The 26,172-nt window shown below is 42.9% G+C and overlaps 3 protein-coding genes across 3 annotated transcripts in view; 1 reads left to right on the top strand and 2 right to left on the bottom strand.

Annotated features, from left to right (window-relative positions):
- T265_01679 (hypothetical protein) overlaps positions 1-6,254 on the bottom strand; it is a gene marked incomplete at both ends in the record, with an annotated part of 26,643 nt that extends 20,389 nt beyond the window's left edge. The window contains one exon of the mRNA XM_009165745.1: positions 6,085-6,254. Coding sequence (XP_009164009.1) covers positions 6,085-6,254 — 170 coding nt within the window. The remainder of the gene's footprint in view (positions 1-6,084) is intronic.
- Positions 6,255-7,335: 1,081 nt separating this feature from the next.
- The window catches only part of T265_01677 (hypothetical protein), a gene marked incomplete at both ends in the record, with an annotated part of 48,801 nt that continues 29,964 nt past the window's right edge, over positions 7,336-26,172 (bottom strand). Inside the window, one exon of the mRNA XM_009165743.1 lies at positions 7,336-7,397. Coding sequence (XP_009164007.1) covers positions 7,336-7,397 — 62 coding nt within the window. The remainder of the gene's footprint in view (positions 7,398-26,172) is intronic.
- Positions 21,364-26,042, top strand: T265_12828 (hypothetical protein; the record flags this gene model as incomplete). Its single annotated transcript, XM_009165789.1, is given in 4 exon segments — positions 21,364-21,528; positions 23,360-23,564; positions 25,641-25,849; positions 25,854-26,042. Coding segments are annotated over 4 exon segments (768 nt in total).

Genomic DNA, 26,172 nt, shown 5'->3' with positions numbered 1-26,172 from the left:
ATTTAAACACTGTTTACACCATTTCCGTTTGCCTGTTGCTCGTCTCCATTTTATGCCCATATTGATCGTCCGGCTGTCGTTGGCGAGATGTGTGTCACCTGTTAGTCTTTACATACTGTTTCCCATCTACTGTGAGAGACTCGGATGGCAGTCGAGCAGGTTATTCACTGCACCAACCCGGTTCCCCCGGGAACTTCGCGCCAAACCGCATTTGGGACCATCGGGATGCGATATAAGTACTGAGATTGATAAGATAAATCAATCAATCAATCAATCAATCAATCAATCAATCAATCAATCAATCAATCAATCAATCAATCAATCAATCAATCAATCAATCAATCAATCAATCAATCAATCAATCAATCAATCAATCAATCAATCAATCAATCAATCAACCAACCGACCAACCAACCTACCAACCAACCAAACTACCAACCAACCCACCCACCAACCAACCAACCTACCAACCAACCAACCAACCAACCTACCAACCAACCAACTAACTAATCAAATAATAATCAAATAAATCAAATCAAATAATTAACCAAGTATCTAACTAAACCAAACTCAGCACAGGTTTCCATTATCTTTGCACAACGATGAATGCTCACGCCATTTGTGCTGTCCCTGCAGGTACACTCCACAATATTCATTTTTGCAATTTTTCTAACGCCATTCAATCGTAAATATTAATTTTATGGAAGGTGAAGGTTTTTGCGCTTATTGAAACGAACAGGAACGGAGCGCGGCCCATCTCTGCGTCACAACGTTTAGATCACTCAAATGAATACCATCCCCAAGAATTGACAGTTCATCCCAGCTGAAATCAAGGGCAATTCAAACCAGCGAATCACTACTATATCACAAAATTATTTGAGTATATTTCAAGCTGGAGGACGACGTAACCCCTCGTTAAGTGGCGTTCGATATAAATTATATCATAGTAATTTACAACTAATCGTATTGTGAAATCCGCAGGTTTTGCACTACTCATAAGGTTGCTGTAGATTCCTCGACAGCCCACGACCGATTTCGTCATTCTTGGGACTCATTAGGTAGGCGCAGTCCCCAAGTTTTCGTCACCCTTATGTTCTACTTGGAACCAAATTGCACGAACCTGGCAACATAAACTCATTAGCAAACACGTTTGATCTTACGGGAGGCTCACCCTGAACCCAGCTGAATCTCTCGTTTGTGATGTTTCCACGTTGAGTTCCAGGTGAGTCTCACGCAAAATCAAATTTGTTCGCAAATCAGTGCATTTCGCTAATTTCTTGCAATTTGGTTTCAAGTAGAACATAAGATTGACGAAGACTCGGGACTGCGCCTACCTGATGAGCCCCAAGAAGGACGAAACCGGTCGTGGGCTGTCGACGGATTTTCAGTAAGCTTATGAGTAGTGCGTTACGTCTGTATATGTATCGCGATGTCTCGAATATCGTAGCAACCGGAACATGAGGCGGCCTAGTGCGGCACATCACAAATGAGAGGTTCAGTTGTGTTCCAGGTGAGTCTCTCGCAAGACCGAATTTGTTTGCAAGTGTGTGTATTACGCAGGTTTTGTTCAGACGTGCCACTCGGTGGAAATCTTAACATCTCTGCAGCATATGGTAAAGACTGCGTGGGAGTTTCCAACGTCTGATATTGACTTAATCCTCTTTGCGGGATAACCCCATTGACTTTATTCATCTGGTTTGCATACTTTGTCTGCAAACTTTTACAAGTAACGCATGATACACTCGGCCCACTGGTCAGCTTGTTATCTAGCCGGATGGCTATCAGAACTGTCACCATTCCAAATGTAGCTTTGAAATGTCTAAACGGTCATTATAAAGTCTTCATAGTAAGTCACCTACAACCTATGTTAGTTCTCAAAACTGAAGATTCTATCCCATAAGATTTCCCCATCAGAAATTTCAACGAGCGTGACGGTCACGGGACGTCAGAAGTTAAGAAATCTAGCCAAGCATTCGCCTATTCCAACAGTGTATTTATTGACCAAAGGACCAGCATCATGGGTTGGGATATCTGAAGACAGTGGGAACTATCTTGTATATCACGTGACCAATCGTCCACGCTATAGACAAAAAATCGTCGTACTGCCCTCTGAAAGGACATTTTCAAATGGTTCTTCAAAGTTGGTAGTGAATTTCAAGACACTACAAAGTCTGCTTCCACGGTTGGAGTAAACATATCTTTTTTGGGTTTATTCTGTTCAGGATAGATCGCCCTGACGACAAAATATCTCTCACTGGTATTTTTGCATCAGCAACCAGATATGTCTTCCAGAAAGTTCAATATAAAATCTCTTAACTGACACAATTTCGACGCTTGTGTTACGGATTTATTCATTCGTATTCACAGTATATGCGAACTAAGGATGAAACATTGGTAAGCCCAAACATTTACTGCACCCAGTTTCTCAACCCGTCTGACTGGAATCAAGTGTTTGTCGGGATTATAACCCAAAAAACACTCAACACCGATGTGGCCTGCTGATGCGCAGAGATTTGCTGGTTGGTTTTCTTCATGACCTAAAACTAGACCAAACTTTCAAGCTAGTCATTTAGCCCGACGAATCATTTGTGGCAAAAGGAAAACTTCATCAGAACTTTTCTGGTTGAAGTGAGTGATGGTCGATGTCAATTGCCATTACGGAGAAGCCGTCGCTTTTCGGAAAGGAAGCAGCGGCACAGCTTGCTCAGTTGCCTTATTGGCTGCTATCGTTCGTGCTACTTACGCCCATCGACAATGCACCAATCAGATTTGGCCACCCACCAGTCCTCGGATTGGTCAATCCATCCATTCCTGTTCACGATCCATGCATGCACGACTCGTCAAAATAACATATACTTGACTTTCGAGCATTTGGTACTATCATTTGCTTGCGAAATTCGGGTTGAAATACAAGTCTGCGTATTTTCTGGCTTTCCACTGTTGCATCGGTCTCATCAGATCCCGTAGGTGGGCGAAATGCAGTCGTATGATTAAGAACAACGTGGGACCCACCGGTCGTATTCAAAGTCAAGGCTCGGGTTGCGATTAAATAACAATCTTGAGCTTTTTAAGCTTGGGTTTCAGTAGTCTCCTCTCAGAAAAGACTAATTTTGGTAGGTAGTCCTTCCAGGGGGGGAACTATGCAAGACATCGAAGCGACAGTTTTAAAGACTGAATTTTTGGGTCAGTACGGAATTGCCCCATAATAAAAACCATACCCACGAAACAGAGAAACGATTTTTGGGGATCTGGCTTCGAATGACTTCATTTAAGTTTATGAGAGGACATACCGACTGATAACTGTAGAATCATGTTAACACGGAACAGAAATTATAAAATTATGTAATTATGTAATTATGTAGTAACCAGACCTTATATTGCACGTGTTAATCTGATGACCGAATGGATCTTTATAAGAAGCCAGAAAATTTTTTCCGTTAGAGGATTTGACACCAAAATATGTTTTAAAAAGTAAGTAAAAGCGTTTTCTTTCCAGCGACTGAATAGTACTGTCAAATCGAAGCTGGATTCTTAGGACCCTAAAAGGGTGGCCCCTGTAACTGAGTCGGTAGGTTACATTACTGAGTAGAACGATGTCCAACACTTGCTCTGGATTCGTCTTGCGTCCGTTTACACATCAGTGTCTTGGACCTCTTGCTATTCTTTTGCCCAAGGCTAAAATTAACCAAGATGTTTTCAGGAGTAAACGAAAATCGTGCGTGTTTGTTGAGACATATTGACGTAACCCTCAATGGTGAACTTCCTCAATTGGAACAGTGGCATGCAGCCAGCAGAAGGCATCTAACGGAGCTTGTTTCAGAGTGGATTTGAGACTTTTCCTTATAGAAAAAGAAACTTAATACGATGTGAGTCCGGAATACCGCACAGTATTGGTGATACTTTAGAACTGATGACAATAGTTCCTGAACAGTGCGAGGACTACAAATCTCTGCTCGGAATCAACTGAATATGCTGATTTGCTGGGCTAATTTGGCCTTATAAATAAGCTGGCGTTGAGTAAGCAGGTTAATCCTGTGAAGCGGAAGAACAGAACAATATAGATTCATTATGCGAATCAGTCATCTTTCAAGATGAATAGGTACGCAAAAAAAAGAAGACAATGTCCGCTCAGTGCGCTGAAAGGAGTCATTTTCTGATAACCCTGGGGAGCCTGTGGACTGATAAAGGCTATCCGGAACTGAGGAGAACGCCCGAAATACCGCAAAACAGTGTCTTTCCCTTAAAAGTTATTGCATGGAACTTTAAGAATATCATGGGTTTTTGAAGACTGCCTAGCTCATCCCAACAAACAATGCTCCTCAAGCAATCAGATGCACTACGGCAACCAAACCTATCGCGCATCCGCTCGATTTTGACGCAATTTCGCTCACGGTTCTTATTACTTTTGTCACGCACATGTAACTTAACACCGCGTGAGCTAGGACGTGGTGGTAAGAACATGTGAGATCCACGAAAACGTTTAACAACATTGGTTAAATCTGGATTTCAGTACACACATGTACACGAATATATCCTGCAAATATCAAGTCCATCAGATTTACCGAGAATCGTGCGATTAGCTGTCGGTCTATTCAGCTGGTTGATCGTGACCGTGACTGACGGCTGTAAGTATAGTTGAGTCAAGGCCAAACAAACCAAACTTTACATTACAAACAAACAAATACCCACATCAGTGAGTACTGTCGACCCGCAAATTTCATCAAGGCAACTCGGGTCAGACCAGACCAAACAATGTGACGAAACGTGGTGATGAACAAGAAAAGGGCTGAGAAAACCTGTTGGTATGTCGCTCAAGATCTACACATCAGAATGCCAGGATAAGTAAACAGAACTTGGGGAAATACTCAGCAAAGAAAGAAGTTTAAAACAACATTGACAGTGTGTTTAATGTGGCCATGGAGATCGAGTGTCTTCACGGCTTCAGAGAGCACCAGGTAGATCTGCTAGGGTCGGATTCAGGATTCAACTAACTTTTAAACTAACTTGATTCTAACTTGGGACGAAGTTGAATCTTAACTAAGTCTCCTTTTTGCGGTACTTTTTCATGTCGAAATCAGCCATTTTGGGTTCAAGTAGAACCTAAAGAAACTCGGGGACTGCGCCCACCTGATAAGCCCCAGGAATAGCGAAACCGGTCGTGAGCCATCGAAGCGTTTTTGGAAAATTTGTAAGTGGTCTTCTCTATGAAAATATACTAAGACATCTCGAATATTTTGCCAACTGAAACATGAGGCAACCTGTGTGCAGCACATTCACTTGTAGAATATCATAAACGAGAAAACCAAATTGATTTGCAAAAGGTTGTATTTCTCGAAAACAGTCCACTTTGGGTTGACGGAAGGTCGGGGAATGCGCCCCAGGAATAGCGAAACTGGTCGCGGGCTGTTGAAGTGTTTTTGGCAACTTTGTGAGTAGTTTTACTCATGAAAATATAATGTGATATATCCAATATCCTACCAGCTAAAACATGAGGCGGTAGCACATTCATTCCAGGCAAACCATAAACGAGATATTTAGTTGACTCTCCCATGAAAATCGAATGCAAATGAGGGAGTGCATTTGTCGCGATTTTTCTTCTCTACTCGATTTACATGGAGGTACGATTTGATACGCGTCATCCACACAATGGCTCTTTCAAGCCTAGCCCATGAAGAATGGTAAGAGAGCAGTTTATCAACTGCTGACCCTTCCAAAACTGTAGTATACAGAGCGTTTGTCCCCCTGACTTCGGGGCCCGGTGTATTATCAGCAAGGCAGTTATGTGTGCTCTGTGCTTCTTAGAAAGGCTGAGCCATGCAGCCAGATATCTAGAACATCCATGCAGCTACCAGCGACTCCGCTCATGATGCCTGAAACTACTGTTGGAGAAACCACAACCCCTGATACTGAAGTTTCCTTTCCGTTGAGGAAAAAAGTTTCGAGCACCATTCCAGTTCGGGCCACGACATGTTCTGTTCCGGACTCAGACTTGTTCCCCCGGACCCATTGGAGTCACTTCTTTCTCGGTATCTCCTCCTCGCTGGTATTCTCTGTGTTGTCATCTACTGCTTCTCTTCTCCTTACCCTGCGCTCTCATCTTCCTCATCTTCAGCTTCATCGCCTTCACTGGCGGATTCTTCCTTTTTCGCAGAATCCTCAATTTCCTTTATTCCAGAATTCCAGTTCAAGTCATTGACTTGCCTGTCGAGTGCATGCCCCACAGAACGGTAGCGTCTGTGAGTTGTGAGATTCATCTGTTTCTGATAAGATTACTTGTGGTGTGTAGACAGGCTCGGTTGCTTCACTAAAAGAACCGTTGGCTACAGATACAGATGACGGGATTAGAAGCTTAGAAGCCAAATAAAGATGATGAAGAAATCGGTGCACCTTTTCAACCCTAAAACTCCGTCACCTTCTGTGGATGTTTACATTAAATTAAACTGCTTCTGACGCAGGTACCAGGGGCAGCTCTGTAGGTCAGGGATGTGAAGTTCCTCCTGAACGTTTTTTCGCAGAGCGAGGACCCCTCTCTCCTCTGTGTCATCCAAAATAGGTCATTTTCAAAAAGATGTTTGAGGAAGGCGGGATACGATGATAACATCCTTGACATGCTAAGGTAATCGCAAACGAACCTGTGTTGACCGACTCTTTGAGTGTCAAGTAAGTGTTATTCCCTGTTCAAATCACGTGCTCGGACCACCTCTCCTCATTTACTCATTCATCATATTGTACTCAGCAAACTACTGATTTGTTTCCGGGATGTTTGTCCTATTTGTTCCCTTTCTTCCTTGTCCTATGCAGGAATTACGGTGGTTAGAATTGAATCTACCTTGACATCGTGATAGTCCATCATTTTGCTTACTCTACCTATTGGTCTTTCCACTTGTTTCATCCCCACCTCAGTACTCGTCATTCATCTGGTGGCTTGGGCCTATCCTGGTATACTGTCTGTGTGTGGCACTAACCTACCTACCTATACGTGTTCGTGCGGTCGTGTTTCCGTATGATCTCACTCGCAATCAGAATCCGCAATCAGAACCACCAGACTGGTCTCGGAAGGTACGGCCGCAACCCAGCGTTCAATTCACAGCTGTCTGTTATACGAAAGTTGGCGCTGAGCTGTCCAAGTCAGTGACTGACTTGTGAGTGTATTGAACATGATTATAAACAATTGAGGTTTGTTGTGTAACCTTGCTTACTTCTGTGTAAACAGTACCGTAGACTATCGAACGCGCTCATTTTGATATTTTTGCTTACTTCTGTGTAAACAGTGCCTACCATAGACTATCGAACGCGCTCATTTTGATATTCAAGATCTCCAAACCGAAGGGTGACTCAAGGTTCCGCATCGGGAACCTGGGATTCCCGGATCGATTTGGACGTAGACCAAGAGTAGTCTGCAAAGAATAGAGTCGCTTACAGTCAGGTAGGTTGAATCACTTGCCCATCGACTGTGTCCATAGACATGAGATTCAAGACGATGATAAAAGGGGTAATCGTTTCATTGTGTTTGACTGTTCGTGTGCATCAACGAAAGTATCGGTCATTCATTCCCAACAGATTTCGATGGAGAGGTTTGAAAATTACAGTTTAGTAATCTACGTTCCATAATAAATCACCCCAGTTGTAAAAGAAACTGAGTTACTCAGGAATAATTGGGTGTCTTTTTATTCATTAGTCTGTGGTAGAGTTTGCTTATCGCAACTCCCCTTCTAGCCTGTTATCGCATTGTATAGAATCCATCGTCTGCGATGATCGTTTACCTGACCCTTATCTGCTTTTTGTAATCAACCAACACGCCGGTATCGAGTGATTATCGCTTGGTTACGGATACATCCAATAGTAATGTTTTCTCCTCATGGCTGTAACATCATCCAATGTTATTTGGATTCATCCAGATTCATATCGGAGATTGCCTGTAAACTTGTTGATCCGAACGGTTAGGGGCTAACTCTTCATTGAAATCCCGTGCTTCAGATAAACTTAGCGGTTAATTCGACACGTTGCGTTATGTGTACGAATTTTATGCAATCCCCAGTTCGATGGAACTGATGGGATTTAGTCCCGATGTTTTGATGGATATCCTAATTAATGGTGGCTCTTTGAGAAGATCTGTTAAGCCATTTCACTGAAACCAGATCACCCAGTGTGTCACAGAAGAAACAAAAACCGGGAACAGATTGCGCGCCTGTGGCTGGCATTTGAGCTGTCTCAGCTCGGGCGACACATTGGTTGGACAAAAACTTGAATGTAGTTTAGAAGGGACCTAACAGGAGAAAAGATTTGACGTCAACTGTGGTCGACGCGCTGGTCGATTGACGGGATATTGGATTTAGGATGACGCAACCGGGATAAAACGCAAATGGAAAGGAAAATGTCAGCTTGGGAAAATGGCTGACGATACTGACATAACAAATCCCCTATCACAACTGGCTTATCTGTTGCAAGACATGGGAACCCAACCCAAGATTCTGGGACCTTTTCACTGTCACGGTGAGTTTGCTCGTTCGATTCAGACTCTATCACTGACAGGCACGAAAATTCCAGCTAGAGTTACATATTTTCTGACAGTCTTAAATAGGCAGCCTGAATCCGATTACTTTACGGCAGTGAGACTAGTAACAGCCAATTGTGAATTTTTCAACCACGCTTTTCAGGGACGAACCAATTATATCACGAGAAAACATTGGGAAATCATAGTGTTGAGGACCCTTCGGAAATCTGACAGATGTCAAATGCCAGTCCAAATTCGATAGACATCACCAAACAGACAATAACCTCACCTGATGTCACATCATCGACGAATCCCAAGAAAGAGAGGCTTTGTGACGTGTGCAACATAACATTGGGGTTCTCAGAACGTCTGCAACTAAGAAGACTGTGAGTCAAGATAAAAGGTAGTCAGCAGACTTTGGCACATTGTAAATAAAGCTGGTCCCACCATTTTGTTGTCCATTTTAGTTTAGGTCTTCCAAACCGAAAGGGTGATTCAGGCAGTCGACATGCTGATCTATTGGTTCTGGGAATTGTCGGAGAACAGTCGACAGCTATTTAGAATTATATGATAGTTCTGGTGTAACACACGTTTAGATGCTTGAAGGGAGTACAAGAGCTGAGGTATTGCCAGATTGTTCGAGCCTTGACAGAAGTAGTCAAGATTCAGCGGCTGGGTTCGAACGACGAACCTTGCATTCAGTAAGTCTGCACCTTAGTCACTACGAGAGTTCGAACTCTGTTTAGCAACGCATCTGCAGTCCTCTTCCGTTGGAATATCATTGGTTTGCTCCCGCAGTGGATTTCTCGATTCCGTGGATGGTTCGTACATTCACAAAGTAACGCAGTTTCTGCTGTGTCTTTTACAGATCGATCTGCTTAATTATTGCTTTTCTGCCTCTTACTGATGACTGTTTTCACATGCATCCGGACTTACCTGGTTGTGTATCCAGATTACTTGATTAACCAGTAGTAGTATGTGACACCTTCTCACCGAAACCCAATGTTTGTGTGACGAAGCCTCTGTCAGCACAACAAACACTTTATTGTGGAACTGTACGTGTGGGCATTTTTCAATTTGGTCCCCGTTTATTTGTTGAAGTCAACCCATATGAATAGCCCAGAGACACTATGCGATCGTTTTACACCTATTTGGAACCATTAGTAGTATGCATCGAGCACTTTCCAACAAGTAGTTTAAACAGTGAACTGTTCGGCCACGAGCATCTGATCGGCAGCATTCTAATCACGTGATTTGTTTTTTACTGACTCCTTCAGTTGCCTATTTGCTGGTGGGTGTTCTTGATCCACTTTGAAAACGTTTAATTTTTTGGACGCTTTCGGACAGTTTACTAAGAAATTCCCATAGGTTGATTCCGCTTACTTTTATTGTTTGTTTGCCAGTGTCCCATCAAAGAAAACTGTCGATTACTTTTGTGGCTACTATACTTAATCTAATTCTCTACTTAGTGTCCCATTTGATTTATGCTACTCTGTACACAAACATTCGTTTTGCTTTTAAGGAATGTGCCAGATCGACGATGCTGTGACAGTCCATTAGATCTAGTATTCGCAGACTGATTTTCGCTCCTGATCATAATTTTATTTTGTTTTTCTAGCATGATGAACATCATTTTTGCTAACTCGTCAGTGATCCACAAACTTGAATCTAATGGAAGCCTACCGTTCCCGTAGGTTCCTAAAACTGGAAGCTAGAAAATGTTCTTGCGACGCACTGTCCACCATAGTGGCTGTCATACACGTACTACACTACCCATAAGGCGGGCGAAAATTTCTCGACACCCTACGACCGGTTTCGTCCTTCTTGAGACTCATTAGGTAGGCGCAGTCTATGAGTTTCCGTCAAGCTTATATTCTACTTGGACACAAATTGCACAAAATTAGCGAAATACACTCATTTGCAAACAAATCTGGTTTTTCGAAAGACTCACACGGAACCCAGCTGAATTTATCGTTTATGATGTTTGTAAGCAACTAATTGTGCTGCACCGAGCCGCCTCATGTTTCATTTGGTACGTTATTCGAGACATCGCAAAACATATGTAGTCGTAATACACTACTCACAAAGTTGCTGAAAATTCTTTGACAGCCCACGACCGGTTTCGCCCTTCTTGGCGCTCATCTGGTCGAAACATCATGAACGAGAAGTTCCCCTGTGTTCCAGGTAAGCCTCTCGCAAAACCAAATTTGTTTTCAAATCAGTGTATTTGACTTTTATACACTTCCAACTTTCTGTCGTCTGTCTCATACAAGCGAGGCATAGTAAAAGCACTGTTTTACAGAACAAACAACATGTGTCACATACCAACTGACCGAGAAACAAAGCCTCCTAGAACAAACTTGAATCGCACACAACTGCCCCGAGAGATTCACCACCTACCATGGTAAGCCGTACACGCCGACTTCGAGGAAAGAACTCAGTTCACCGTCCAAGGGTACCACACTGCTAATAATATGTGAGAAAAATTCAAATCTGCAAGAGACTCATCTGGAACCCAGCTGAATCTCTCGTTTGTGTTGTTTAATTCTGCGATCCACAAAAGTCACTTGGAATGTCAACTTCTCGTTATCTGCCTTCGAGATCATCATTATCCTATTCACCCAATCCAATCTCGATTGGATTGCATTCGTGCTTGCTCACCAGGTGTATTCCAAAGAGTTTACATTGACATCCGTGTACTGCAATTAACAACTTCGTCCGGTTTCACTGAAGCCTAGTTTGCAGTTATTCACAGGCCTCCAGTGATTCAACATCTGTGACGTGGCTGGTCTGTTCGCAATGCCACGTGACCATGGCAATGAAGTGTACCTTTTCAGAACTAGCTGACGTGTAATTCTGTGAAAAAAAATTGAACCAGTAAACATTTGCGTCCGAGATTCAGCGCGGCTTTCAAACTGATCTGGCACATAAGCACGATAAGCGGTAGAACAGGGGGAGGGGCAGTTTTCTTCCACCAAGGACTGCATTTTAAAACCTGAATGAGAGAAACCTAACTTGCCACCTCAAATTGAGCCTGTTATTGTAATCTATGAAAACCGGCTGACGGACATTGAGGGGCAGAATTTCATGCCGACGAAATAAGGTCTTCAATATATTTTGTAATGCACTACTCATAAGGTTGCTGAAAACTCCTGGACAGCCCACAACCGCCTTCGCCCGGTTTCGCCTGGAAACATAAAAACCGAGAAATTCAGCTGGGTTCCAGGCGAGTCTCTCGCAAAACCAAATTAGCTTGCAAATGAGTGTATATTCGCTAATTTCGTGCAATTTGGTTTCAAGTAGAACATAAGGTTGACGGAAACCCGGAGACTGCGCCTACCTGATGAGCCCCAAGAAGGGCGAAACCGGTCGTGGGCTGTCGATGGATTTTCAGCAACCGTATGAGTAGTACATTACAAACATATGCATGTATCGCGATATTTCAAATATCGTAACAACTGAAACACGAGGCGGCCTGGTGAATGCAGCACATTCAGTTGCCTGGACACATCAAAACCGAGAGATTCAGCTGGGTTCCAGGTGAGTTTCTCGGAAAACCAAATTATTCTGCCAACGAGCGTATATTCGCTAAGGTCTTCAGTAATTCTACATCAGGCCAATACAAGAAAGGGAAACTCAAGCTAATGAGGATTGATAGGTAGGCTTTCTTTCAGGCAGATGGGCAGACACATACGCACGCACAAATTTAAATTTTCTTAACAATTAATCGTCCAGTCACAAGCAAACTGTCAATCAGCTGTGGGTTGCATGTCCACTTGGTTTATTAAGCCGAATCCCAACGGGGCGGAAAGTGTGAGTGTTTATTTTTATAAGAAAGCCGAGTTGAATTCCGCGGTCTAGCCATGATTAGATCAATGCCGACAATGCTGTCTCGCGTTTTTATACAAGACTGAACTTTCTGTTGGTCAGTCTACTCACAAAAGGTGCGTTTTCTAGACTGCGCTTGATGAACATAAGAGTAACTGAATTCTCATAAGTAACGATTTTTTACGTTGTGAGAGGCAGTCGGTTTTTGAACAGTGCTCAGTAAAGCAAGCGGACCAAATATGATGGAAGGGCATTTGTAAATCATGCTGCGGTTCATCAAAGGGAACTTTAAGGGAGCGATTCCTTTCGAGATGGATATTTTTGGAAAGATTTCTAGAGTGTCACACTGGAATATTGGTAGCTCGCGGGTGTTCACTCGTATTCGGTCAGGTGGCTGTGGAGCTGTTATCCTAGCTTAGAAATTAGCTGGCAGACGTTCAGTCACAAATTAAGAAGACATCAGTACTGCGCGTTTTGGTGAGTGACACGCCCACTTTACTGCTCACCCTGATTTATTCCGGGTATTTAGAGGCAGCCACAAGGTCTACAGTAAACTGATCGTGCAAAATTTCATGTTGTAATCAGGAGATTTAAAGATTGAAATATGACCATCTAGTTACAAACTGCAGAAATTACTTGGAATGGCACAAAACATCAATAATGCACCAGTGTGTATAGCGTGTTTACACAGGGAAAAGGGGGCACATTATGTCAGCGAATATACACTCATTTGCAAACCAGTTTGGTTTTTCGAGAGACTCACCTGGAACCCAGCTGGATCTTTCGTTTGTGATGTTTACAGGCTATTGGATGTGTTGCACCAAACCGCCCCATTTTTCAGTCACTTTGATATTCGAGATGTCGCGATACATGTATATATTTGTAAGGCACTACTCATAAGGTAGACGGAAACCCGGAACTGCGCCCACCTGATGAGCCCCCAAAAAGGGCGAAACCGGTCGTGGGTTGTCGACGGATTTTCACTAACCTAATGAGTCGGACACATTGTGTTCTGTACTGTTCTGTATTGGGGAAATACTGAGGCGCCTGACCAAGAGACGTTTATCAAGATGAACACAGTCACTTTTATCTTCATTCCACAGTACTACACAGCTGATCCAACCTCATTCGCACTACGCAAGCTATATATTGTCCACCGTTACATACTCACTTTCAAATGTTTTCAACCACGTATAAATACAAATGTGATTGATTTCCAAACTCCATACAAAACGCAATTCTCTAGGCATGTAAAAATGAAGTTTTCATTTTGAATGACTGAAACGCATTCAAGGAGTGTAGTAGGATAATGCAGGGTCAAAACTGTTTAAACAGATAGTCAGCGAAGTAGTGTCTGCGTATTGTGAATTTTCCCCATTCGCTGAATGTTTGGGAGTATAACCTCATGAAAACTGAGTTGCTAATTCCGGGTTTCTCGAGTGCTAAAATACTTGCAAGGAATCAAGCAACTTTCACGAACGGGGTGAACGAATCCTGGAGGCTATCGTAGAAGTGCAGCTGATGTGGATGAGATAGCAAGGAACCCGGGTTGCAATGGATTGTAGAACAACTGTTGCTGTCTTTGACTTGCCGCCAGGGACTGGCTGCGGAGACGTGTCTGTATGAAGGTCAATTTCACTCCATAAATGATGAATCAGCTTTGTAGTGGATGTCAAGCTTGATTTATGGCTAGAATGGCCACCTACAGACTGTAACATCCGATCGGTTTAAACGAAAAATGGTTTATTCATCACTGTTATTCCCGACTAAAAATAATATTTTCTCGAATATTTTCAATTCGACCAGACTGGGTATGACGAAATAAGATTTGTGGTGAAGACAAACCCTGGTGTACTTGGTTCGCACGGGTCGCAACTTGGCCCAGTATGACTTATGGCACGTTCAAGGCGGGAAGTCGATAAGATACCATGTTACGGATAACAACAATCAGATAAACAGCAAAGCCAAGCAGAATAACTTTCGTATAGTAGAGGTACTTGCACATGTCGGTAAATAACTTGAAAATGTGGTGTGGGTCGATTACAGATGGTCAAACTAATTGGTCCCAATCAGATGTCATGTTCTGATGGATATCAACCAAACACCGGTGCAGCAAACTTTGCTTGACTAAGTGATAATTAGCGTAGACTTATCTGATTCCACCTCAGAAGCTGAGATAGTAAAATACTAAACTTAAAATCAGCTAAACGGTAGACACTTCTACGATAAGTTAAGCAACCGAAGTCCCAATCTGCGAAGGCCCATCAACTTTCACTTTTCAGCGAAATTCCGGGCTTCAAGGGAGATTCGGGGTCGTCGTTTCAACACATCAAATTGAACGACTCCAGACAGCTTCGCAAAATTTTCAAACCACGCATCTCAAAATACCGGTGAAAGGAAGAAGCCTTTTGCTGTGTTGTTTTTTTAAAAACACCGGCTGAACAGTTACACACTGTTGGACAGGGAAGCAAAACTCTCATATGCATCTTGTTTACAAAACTTGAAAATCCATCTTCTCTTTGAACGTGTTTTCCTGCACTTTCCTGGATAGGCATTGACTGTTACCCAAATGCAAGCAAATTCTACAAAGCGACTCCACAAATTCAAGCAACGCGAAGCGGATTTACGAGAAAACACACTACTCGCATACCTCATCAGTAGTATCCACCTGTTGCTCGGATGTAGATCCGCCGACTATTGACCACGTGATTTTTGCCCGGCTTTCTTTTTTGTGGGATATCTTTCTGATCGTTCCGTTGGTTATCACGCCGAGTTAACTTTATTGGATTCCATAATTTACCAGACCACTAATCCGGTCAGAACCACAGGCTCTGATTGTGTACAGCTACTTCCTACCGCACGTGCAATGTGCAGTCCAAATGAGCTTAGCAAACACAAACGTGAAAATTGACACTAGAACAGCTGATCCATAACTTTCGATCGGAATCTGATTTGGTAGGAAAGTACCTATCAGTCCACTGCACTGAGCCTCAGGGCATTTGATGACTTTTTCTTGTTGTTTACCTTAAAACTACTGCCAGAAACTTGTATGCATGTACTTTACCATCTAACTGTAGGAAATACATAGTGATATGATCAGCGTCAGTCAAATTTGACCAAAACTTTCAACGGTTGGCTTTGCGCAGAACGCTGACCAACCATGATAAACTTGACACAGGCGACGTCGAAGCTCTCATGACAAGTATCGATCGGTGGCGGAATATCGATCGTTGTGTTGTTTGAATGCTTCAAATGGTTGGATGAACGGAACCTCGGTCTCCAATACGGTCCCATAATTTCGCCGCGTCATTCCCATTAATCTCCTGTTTCAGTATTGTCTGATCCTATCACGCGAGACATATTTTCGGACCCTTTGATCCGGTACGGTAGTAACTTCCACCGGAATGAGCAAAATGAACAACAGTTCGTGTGTAATGAATCAAAGGCAAGCGAGACCGGCTTCTTGTTTTTGAGCATTCGTTTTAAATGCAAATCCAAAGCCCTCAATCGAAAAGCCGACTGGTTTTTGTCCATAAAACGGACAATTGTATCATGAGTGTTTAGAGGTATGCTAAGGATATATACTACTCACTACACTTCTTATGACGATGCTTTTGTACTGGTGAGACAGATTCACATGAATACAATTAACTGAAGTAAGCATGAAAAGATACAACAAATGGCAGCGGTACAAGTCCGGAAATAGGAGCATACCTAGACGTTTCCTGTCTGACCCCTCTAATCAGATTTAGCACAATCCATGAACGAAACAAGATAAGTAAACACTGTAAATGGGGGTGAAGAGCTCAGACGACTTGTCACCTAAACAGGCAAAGGGTTTTTAAAAATGTACCTTCTAAAATGTTTAGAGAAAAATACCACTTGTTGGGGGTGTTATTTTTCTACGTGTGTTGTCAAAACTGTAGAAAATGTATTTTCCTCAGTTTAGTTCTTGGTCTGAGTAGCGTTCAGGTTAAAACAACCACCAAAGGTGCACAAGGTATATTAACGCCCAAAACGAAGTCAGAAACACATGTACAGCGCAAGCGGCAACAACTTTCTGGAAATTCCGAGGCGCTCTGGATGCGCCACTGGCAACCGGCATTCGACCAATACTGGGTCATGACTGGCTGTTGAGCTCAGACTTTTGACCAATCAGATCTCGGCTTGATGCCAGACCGTCTAGCGTCCCGAATTTTTGCGTGGGATGGGCTTCTTGGCCGTAGCAGCACCTGACTGTGAGCGGTGAAGCGGGTTCCGTATGGAATTCCGCCTAACATAAACCAATATTCTGGCTTCAAGTAGGAAAGTGTATTGATAGTAGCCACCCCGACTCGGTAAAAGTTATCACAGCACAACTTGTGTGAATTTAGTACCGCTCGAGTAGTTTCAAAGACTTATCACCTGAAAGTATCAAATATACTTTGAAGCATCTAACGTAATAGTGTGGCACTGAAATATACGACGGTTCTGGAGATATTCCAATTGACTGATTGATACATCTGACCAAGGTGGTCAGTATTCGATCAGAAGTGCTCTGTTTTTGGACACAACTGTGTGTAGTCTTGTTTGATGCTGTTCGATGAACTGATCAAAATCGATGTCTTCGGGAGGAATACTGATCGAAATTACCTTTGTGGGTGCGAGCGTAAACACATCTCATCACTATCATTATTTTCATAGACAGCAGTACATCGGTAATGGCAACTGGTGCTTAGTTTCGAAAGTCCTTGTAAAGAGAGAAAAGGGAATATGTTGTAAAATTTCTGTTATATTTGCTGATTCGCCAATCCGTTGTATCTGACTGCTGAACAGCTCTGGTTCCTAGTGCCGGAAAAAAGGGCACACAACAGCTATATTCCGAAAAAGCGAGTGCAAGAGGGAGAATACAACAGTCTCAAGCAATTTATTGGAGGGACACTGTTTAACTTGGTCCAATGCTGAGGCACGCGGTCTGGCTTTGGTACTAGGCTGCGACGCGCTGCATACTGAGGGGGCGTTGTCTGTCTGATCAACGTCTAGAGTCGCAGTAGATTTCGGGCATTCTGTGGTTGCTTTCAGGAATCTGGCCTTCCTGATAATTTCCTATGCTTCTAGAACAAACTTCCAGAAGCAGGGTGTCCACAACTTCCAAAACGCAGCTGAGGACTGCTTAGGAGCAAGAAAACACCAGCGCAACTGACCGAACATTTTTTGGGAGCACCACCCCCAGGGGGCCTGAAGGGCTGACAGAGCTCTACTTTCACGGCCTATCCTGTGCCCATTTTTTTCCCAACAAGAATTAGAAGTAGGAAACACGGCTCTCCTTGATAGATGGTTTTCAGAGGTAACTATTGGATGGCTCATTGTAGACCCACACACGCAACCAGGACTGTCGTACTCAACAGCATGAGGAACATTAAAAAAATTCGATCCTCGTTGGCCAAGAATACGTGGTAATGGACTGGCTATAAAGTCAAGTCAGTTGCAAGAAGACGTGACGCTAATCAAGCAACCAGTGTGTGACTTCCTCGCACCTACTCCCTGATGGAGATGCTGCCTGATTCTTTCGGCCTGCTTCCCGCATGGTGAGGACAAACGAAAAGGGAGTTATTTACGGGGTCGATGTACTCCGGTTGGTGTTTCTGCTGTTTTTGTTGTTGAGTGATCAAAGCTGTCCAAATTGCTCATCCAGTCAGATCTCCAAAACTCCCTTGTTTTGTTTGACTGCGCTAACTCTGCATACGGATGTATCGATATCTGACTGCTGTCTCTTCAACAAACTCAAATCTGTCATCTGGTAAATTTTGTTTGAGAAGTATCTCGGTGGTTCTCAAATACCTCCCTGTTAAGCAGCTCATTAGTTCCAATGATTATGAATGATGGTGATTCTAGAGATGAAAAACCCAAGTAATCCAGGGTTCGACTCAACGGACGTGTTCAACGAAAAGATCGGATTGTGACCGGCAGGTTTCCTTCAAAAGGGAAGTGTCCTCATTCTGCCAATAGGTACGCTATTCTACAATGATGTAAAATGTTCCGTTTAAAAAACAGTAACAGCTGTTTTCACCACTCCCAAATGTCCTATACCGCGCTTGTCCTTGACCTTCCGTAAACTCAAATCAATAACAATTTGACCTTAATCAATTTCAACTCCATGGCTATCTTCAACTAACAACTTCCGTTTGAATAGGGACTGTGGTCATTTGTAAGGCTACAACTACACTCTGTCGAACCTTTATTTTTAGTCGTACAGAATGATCTTCAGCCCAACCGTCTTTCAAAACTAACCACTAACCCCGCATCCATTCGAAGTCGATACCTAGTTCAAATCAACCGTGAAGCTGACTGGTCCGTGAATGTCTTCACTTATTTTAAACAACACAGGCTTTATGAATGTCAAATGAAAAATGTTTGAGGTATGACGCCGTTCGCTTAGTTTTCTGGAATTAAAAACTCGTCACTGACATCACGGTGAACAAATGACAAGAAAAGATCGAATGCCTCTCTCATAAGTTGATTTGCTAAAGAATTTACTATGGACAATTTTGACCCCTGTAAGAAAGCCGAAATAGTTAGGATGGGGGGAGAAATATAAAAAAAACTACTGCTGTTTGGTTGGTTGCATCTTCCAAGTTAGTTAGTTAGTTAGCTAGGTAATTTCAACTATTGCGAAGTAGTCTAGTTCCTCGGTGTTTTCTGCACAGTTCGCCTTGCCGCTGGCTGCTGCCGGGAAATATCCTCGTGCAGTGGAACCCATCCACAAATCAAAGCGCATATTCTGTAGCGTAAGGTACAAAATTTGAGAAATGCCCTCATTTGAAAGTCACTTTGGTTTTCACGTCTGTGGTTGCTTTCAGGAATCTGGCCTTCCTGATAATTTCCTATGCTTCTAGAACAAACTTCCAGAAGCAGGGTGTCCACAACTTCCAAAACGCAGCTGAGGACTGCTTAGGAGCAAGAAAACACCAGCGCAACTGACCGAACATTTTTTGGGAGCACCACCCCCAGGGGGCCTGAAGGGCTGACAGAGCTCTACTTTCACGGCCTATCCTGTGCTCATTTTTTCCCAACAAGAATTAGAAATAGAAAACACGGCTCTCCTTGATAGATGGTTTTCAGAGGTAACTATTGGATGGCTCATTGTAGACCCACACACGCAACCAGGACTGTCGTACTCAACAGCATGAGGAACATTAAAAAAATTCGATCCTCGTTGGCCAAGAATACGTGGTAATGGACTGGCTATAAAGTCAAGTCAGTTGCAAGAAGACGTGACGCTAATCAAGCAACCAGTGTGTGACTTCCTCGCACCTACTCCCTGATGGAGATGCTGCCTGATTCTTTCGGTCTGCGTCCCGCATGGTGAGGACAAACGAAAAGCAAAAAGGGAGTTATTTACGGGGTCGATGTACTCCGGTTGGTGTTTCTGCTGTTTTTGTTGTTGAGTGATCAAAGCTGTCCAAATTGCTCATCCAGTCAGATCTCCAAAGCTCCCTTGTTTTGTTTGACTGCGCTAACTCTGCATACGGATGTATCGATATCTGACTGCTGTCTCTTCAACAAACTCAAATCTGTCATCTGGTAACTTTTGTTTGAGAAGTATCTCGGTGGTTCTCAAATACCTCCCTGTTAAGCAGCTCATTAGTTCCAATGATTATGAATGATGGTGATTCTAGAGATGAAAAACCCAAGTAATCCAGGGTTCGACTCAACGGACGTGTTCAACGAAAAGATCGGATTGTGACCGGCAGGTTTCCTTCAAAAGGGAAGTGTCCTCATTCTGCCAATAGGTACGCTATTCTACAATGATGTAAAATGTTCCGTTTAAAAAACAGTAACAGCTGTTTTCACCACTCCCAAATGTCCTATACCGCGCTTGTCCTTGACCTTCCGTAAACTCAAATCAATAACAATTTGACCTTAATCAATTTCAACTCCATGGCTATCTTCAACTAACAACTTCCGTTTGAATAGGGACTGTGGTCATTTGTAAGGCTACAACTACACTCTGTCGAACCTTTATTTTTAGTCGTACAGAATGATCTTCAGCCCAACCGTCTTTCAAAACTAACCACTAACCCCGCATCCATTCGAATTCGATACCTAGTTAAAATCAACCGTGAAGCTGACTGGTCCGTGAATGTCTTCACTTAGTTTAAACAACACAGGCTTTATGAATGTCAAATGAAAAATGTTTGAGGTATGACGCCGTTCGCTTAGTTTTCTGGAATTAAAAACTCGTCACTGACATCACGGTGAACAAATGACAAGAAAAGATCGAATGCCTCTCTCATAAGTTGATTTGCTAAAGAATTTACTATGGACAATTTTGACCCCTGTAAGAAAGCCGAAATAGTTAGGATGGGGGGAGAAATATAAAAAAAACTACTGCTGTTTGGTTGGTTGCATCTTCCAAGTTAGTTAGTTAGTTAGCTAGGTAATTTCAACTATTGCGAAGTAGTCTAGTTCCTCGGTGTTTTCTGCACAGTTCGCCTTGCCGCTGGCTGCTGCCGGGAAATATCCTCGTGCAGTGGAACCCATCCACAAATCAAAGCGCATATTCTATGGCGTAAGGGACAAAATTCGAGAAATGCACTCATTTGCAAATCACTTTGGTTTTCACAAGGGACTCAACTGAATCCCTCGTTCATGGTATTCTTCAGTTCAATGTGCTACACACAGGCCACCTCATGTTTCAGTTGGTACGATATTCGAGAAATCGCAGTATATTTTCATAAAGGAAACTACTCACAAGGTTGCTGAAAACCCTTCGACATCCCACGACCAAATCGATTTGAAAATGAGTGTGTTTCTCGAAAACAGTCCGCTTTGGGTTCAAATAGAACATAAGGTTGACGGAAACTCGGGGACTGTGCCACAAAAAGAGCGAAAGCAGTCGTGGACTGTCGAAGAGTTTTCAGCAACCTTGTGAGTAGTTTGTTTTAAGAAAAAGGTGCGCAGTTCATCTTTCATGTCATCTTCTGATAGGTTTGTATTTACTGAATCTTTCAATCGTGAAGAAAGTGGCGAATTTCGAGTCGAATTTACAGTGTTTGAGCATGGATTTATGTCCAGTACGACTCGGTTCACGCAGTTGGCCAAAACCAACAAAACAAAATGATCATCCGGCAGCTTTAAAGCGCGCCATCCTCCTGAGAGTTACTGACAGGCGGACCAATCGATCGATACAGCCAGGTATTGAACAAACTAATCAAATCACTCAGGTATGCATGATTTGGACTGTTCACACGTGATATTGCAGCGCTTCCCCGTTTGGTGTGGACTGACCAGAATGACTGTTCCAGCAGGAATGCCGTTCAAACGACAGTGATATGGACGCAAACAGAATGAGGTGGATCATCATAGCTTGACGTAATTTTATGAATGTATACACGCCTTACGGCATCAGTTCCATTGTAAGCACCATTGTGTGGGGGATCCCTAAAGTGTACCAAGGCCTTAGTACAGTGTCGTGAACGGCATTCAGATCAACGGTTTTCAAATAGATACCTGTTTCTGTAACATTTCTGAACAACCAAAGTTGCAATTTCGTATATGCCCAAAAATAACTTTGTGCCCGAATGACCAGACCACTGTTTTCCCGCTTTGTGGGACTGAACTACCTCTTGTAATGCAAAGCGATCAGGCCATTTGACTCCGTTCCTCGAGGAACACTCTCTTCGACGGCATCCTCTTAAGAAGCAGCAGTATCCTATACCCTATAAAGTTGTTTAAAACTTTTCAGCAACCTTATGATTAGTGCAATACGCCTATACAATGTGTCGCGATCTCTCAAATAGACACGAAGCGGCCTGGTTCAGCACATTCAGTTGCTTAAGAACATCAGTAACGAGAGAACCGGTTGGGTTTCACACGAGCTTTCCGTCAAAACCAAACTGGTATGCAAACCAGTGTATTTGTGGAAAGTCACTTTATTGCTCAACGACATTCAACAGATATTACCATCTGGGATCATTTGTTCCGGTGCATGTGAAGAGGGAAGGGTTAAACGTGCTTGGGGGAAAATCCCAATGGCCTTGCACTTTCGAGGTAGTTCCGAACTAAATAGCAGAAAAATTGGATAATAACTTAAGCGGTTCAATGTAACTGCTCAATACTTACCCTTGGGCAATTCCATTACGAGTTTTTTTCTGGAGAATTCAAAATTTACCCCGCTCCGAAAGATAAACATGCCATCTTTCCTAGTTGGTCCAATGAAGCCTTTCAACCGCCAGAAAATTGGAGATGGCCCAATCGATTCAAAGAATGGGGACTGCTGAAAAAACTCGTTCAACTGACCAGTCAGACCAGTCAGAATCCGATCACGATGCAACACAAATTTTTCACGGACCAATCAAATTGCGTGCCTGTCGATCTTCAAACCACCAGTAACTTTGAGCTATTAACTTCAACTTGAAAGCTATGAGCTGAAGCAAACAAGCAACCAAGCTCTGACAAATTCTCCCACGGTGGCGGAACATCCACAAACCAATTGACAAGTTGTGCAAACTGAATCACTCATGGCCAAACGGTCCACTGCTCAAACTACACGAAACTCCCTGGAGCTTCGTGAGATGAGCACTGCTATTGATTCTGACCAGGACATAGTCTGGCTTCATTAGCAAACGGGATCGTCACCTAAACCCGTTAACTTCAGGAAATATAGTTAGGTAATTCGATGAGTTTGCGCCTTCAGAACTATTTGAAATTCACACAAGTGTATGTGGCCTACCCGGTAATCGTAACTTCTAGTGATTTGAAATTCATCAGCTAGTTTCTGAATCTGGTGTCCTGGTACTATGGTCTCCCGAAATTTTGAGCACCACTTGCGACCAAGTAGTTGACTGTTGAGAGCCAAGATCGCTTGCTACTCATCAGTGTACAAGCCACTGTTTGAATGCCATGACTTTGATCGATGACCTGTGGAAAGATATGCACCAACGGACGTTCACTACGGAGATTGGGGGCGTACTGTGTTGGAATGAGTCGGCAACTTGTACACAGTTACATCATCTTACTTTGATATGATGAGTTTTCTCTCGTCACTGTTTCAAGAAAAAAGTCACCTTTCCGAGAAATTTGCAAATCAATTTGGTTTTCTCGGGAGACTCAATCGAATCTCTCGTTTATGATGTCCTCCAGCTGATTGTGCTGCACACAGACCGCCTCATGATTCAGTTGGCACGATATTCGAGATATCGACCCTTGGAGTCAACTCGCCAATGGTTGATGACACTGGTGGACATAGATAAACTGCGCAGTCAGTAGCGCTCATACATCAAAGGCATCTCCTTCGATATGTAGTTCCCAAGTTCCTCGATTCTCTCAGGACAATATACAGTACGAACTAACTGATCATGTAATGACTGACTATATCTCCCGCGCCCTCCCTCCTTTTGTTGAGGGAGGAACCAATCTGGAACCAATCTACCCTTGGCACATGGTACCCTTGTCAGCTTAATCGTTACAGCATTCTTTCACCCCTGCCCTTATTTGTGCCATTTATTGACTCATTCCATCATGAGAAAAAACACAATAAATGACACAGATAAGGGAATCGGCGGAGCATAGCGAATAAGGAAGACAGTAGAGCTGAATCTCACCGCAATCGAGCTCGTATTCAGTAAAACAGAGGTACACAGGATTAGCTGGAGACACAAGAACGATAAAATTATGTTACCTGTGAAGGGAATGGATTCAGTTATTCTGAAAGTTTGTCCGCTGCCGTTATCCGAAAAAGTTGATGACAGGCAGATGAGTTGAGGAGATTGAACCGAATCGTTGCGAATTTCTTCCGGTGGTTACAAGAGTCGAAAGTGATTGATCCTCTTCGTCGTGAACCAGATCTAACCAGAATTGACTGCTGGTGATGATCCAGCTACTGCTCAATTCCCAATGTGGTGTCTAATCCACATGTTCCTAAGAATTCGAGCACTTTCGTTTCAGAAGGTAAACAATCGGCAGTTTTTATTTTGGCAACGCTTCGCTTTTGACACAAAAACTTCATCAGGTCAAAAGCGAAACGTTGCCCAAATAAAAACTGCCGATTGTTTACCAAGCTCTTCTGAAACGATGACTTCTCAATCGGTTCCAAACTTTTTCCAATTGATTGAAAACCTTGTGAGTAGTTTCCCGTGAAAACCAAATTGATTTGTAAATGAGTGTAGTGGGCTGTCGAAGAGTTTTCAGCAACTTTGTGAGTAGTTTCCTTTATGAAAATAAAGTTACCTTGTTTTTCATCGTTTTCCGTATGGACATAAAGTTGTTTGTACTAAGTCCCCACATTCATTCCAAGTTTTTAGAGCAGCATTTCTTATGGGTATATTATGGCAGTTTATTACCAGTGTTTATTACTGATGTAAGTATTTCTGTCACTGACGATGATGCAGACGCCTCAGTGATACACATCTACTTGGTTCAATTCGAATGGAAGCTCTTAAACTGCTGATCGTTTTCAACGAATTCAAATGACAAGTGCGAACTGAGATCTTTTTCACTCGATTGAACACTGACTGCACATTAGTTATGAGCTTTTACAATACGAATTACTGTTATTCTGGGCAGACCTAATTATCTGTGAGTAGATAGTCAGGATAGGAAAGTAGCACACTGACTGGTTGGTCGATTTATATCCACGTTGCCACGCTTAGATTGTTTTTTGGATGGATTTCACAAAAACGAATAAAACTTCAACTCAACAGTCAACAACTACCCATCGTAAATGTCTTTAATTTAGTACTTGTCCGAAAATGAGTTTGTAGTAATTGGGACCAGCTATACTGAAACGTGGATGAAAAAAATCTTTTCAGTAGAGTTCGAAATTTCGCACTGGAGATCAATCCCCTGGTGAAGACACGGCGGAAACGCCCTCGTTCTCCTACAAATAAAAGTACATGGAAGAAAGTACGAAATCTAACGATTGTTAAGTCGTACCTAGACCGGCTACAGAGAGGCTCAGGTGGGAAAATTTGCTCTTTCGTTTATGGTGCTTGGCTTTTGTGCAAACCACTTCTAAGAGTACACAATCATACCACAACAATAGCCATATGGAAGCCCTTTACTGGGACATGCTCGGCTGAAGTATGCCACCGAAATTCACGCCGGAAAACGGTTGGTAACCTGAAATTACCGGATCGGTGTGTCGTTCGGATTTAAAGAAGTAAAACACCTGTTGGGAAAAACGTGCAACAAGTTATGTGTGGAACTAGAAACCATCAGTAAACAGGGTCCAAAACTATAATTTAAATACACCAAGTCATTTGAAGAGTAAATTGGTGTTAAATAAATCCTAACAGTTATTCTGGTTTGTGGTATTGACCATCTGGATGTTTTGAAGAAGGAGCTGATCGGACAGCGGCCCGAATTGGGGTAAAGAACAAACTTCGGGGTAGTGGGTATCCAGCCAGCTTGATTAGGCGTCAGTTGCGAAGGGTGTTGGTACCGGTAGCGAAACCCAACAGGGCATGGATCGGAACAGCTGTTATTCCATATATACCAGGGACATCGGATGTGATTCCAAGAATTCTAAACACGGCCAACATTAGAGTAGCTTTATAGAGGGGGAACACTGCGTTCTGCACTGGTGCAATTGAAGGATCTCCTGCCGGCAAACAGAACCAGGGACTGTTTCTACAAAATCAAGTGTAATGACTGCACCAAGGTCTATATAGGACAGACGGTCAGCGAACTACACATCAGAGTTGGAGGGCATAGTAGAAAAATAAACACGCTGCCGTGAAACGCAGGTGAATATCAAGCGTTACTGAAAGACTCGGCGATTGCGGAACACGCACTCGACACGGGACACAAAATAAATTTAGAAAATGTTGAGGTTTTGAGGCGAGGACTACGGTCCACGTCACACAGAC

Source organism: Opisthorchis viverrini (assembly GCF_000715545.1).
Source record: "Opisthorchis viverrini unplaced genomic scaffold opera_v5_18, whole genome shotgun sequence".
Taxonomy (NCBI): Eukaryota; Metazoa; Platyhelminthes; class Trematoda; order Opisthorchiida; family Opisthorchiidae; genus Opisthorchis; species Opisthorchis viverrini.
Note: the sequence above shows the minus strand (reverse complement) of the source record. Positions and strands in the feature narration are given on the sequence as shown.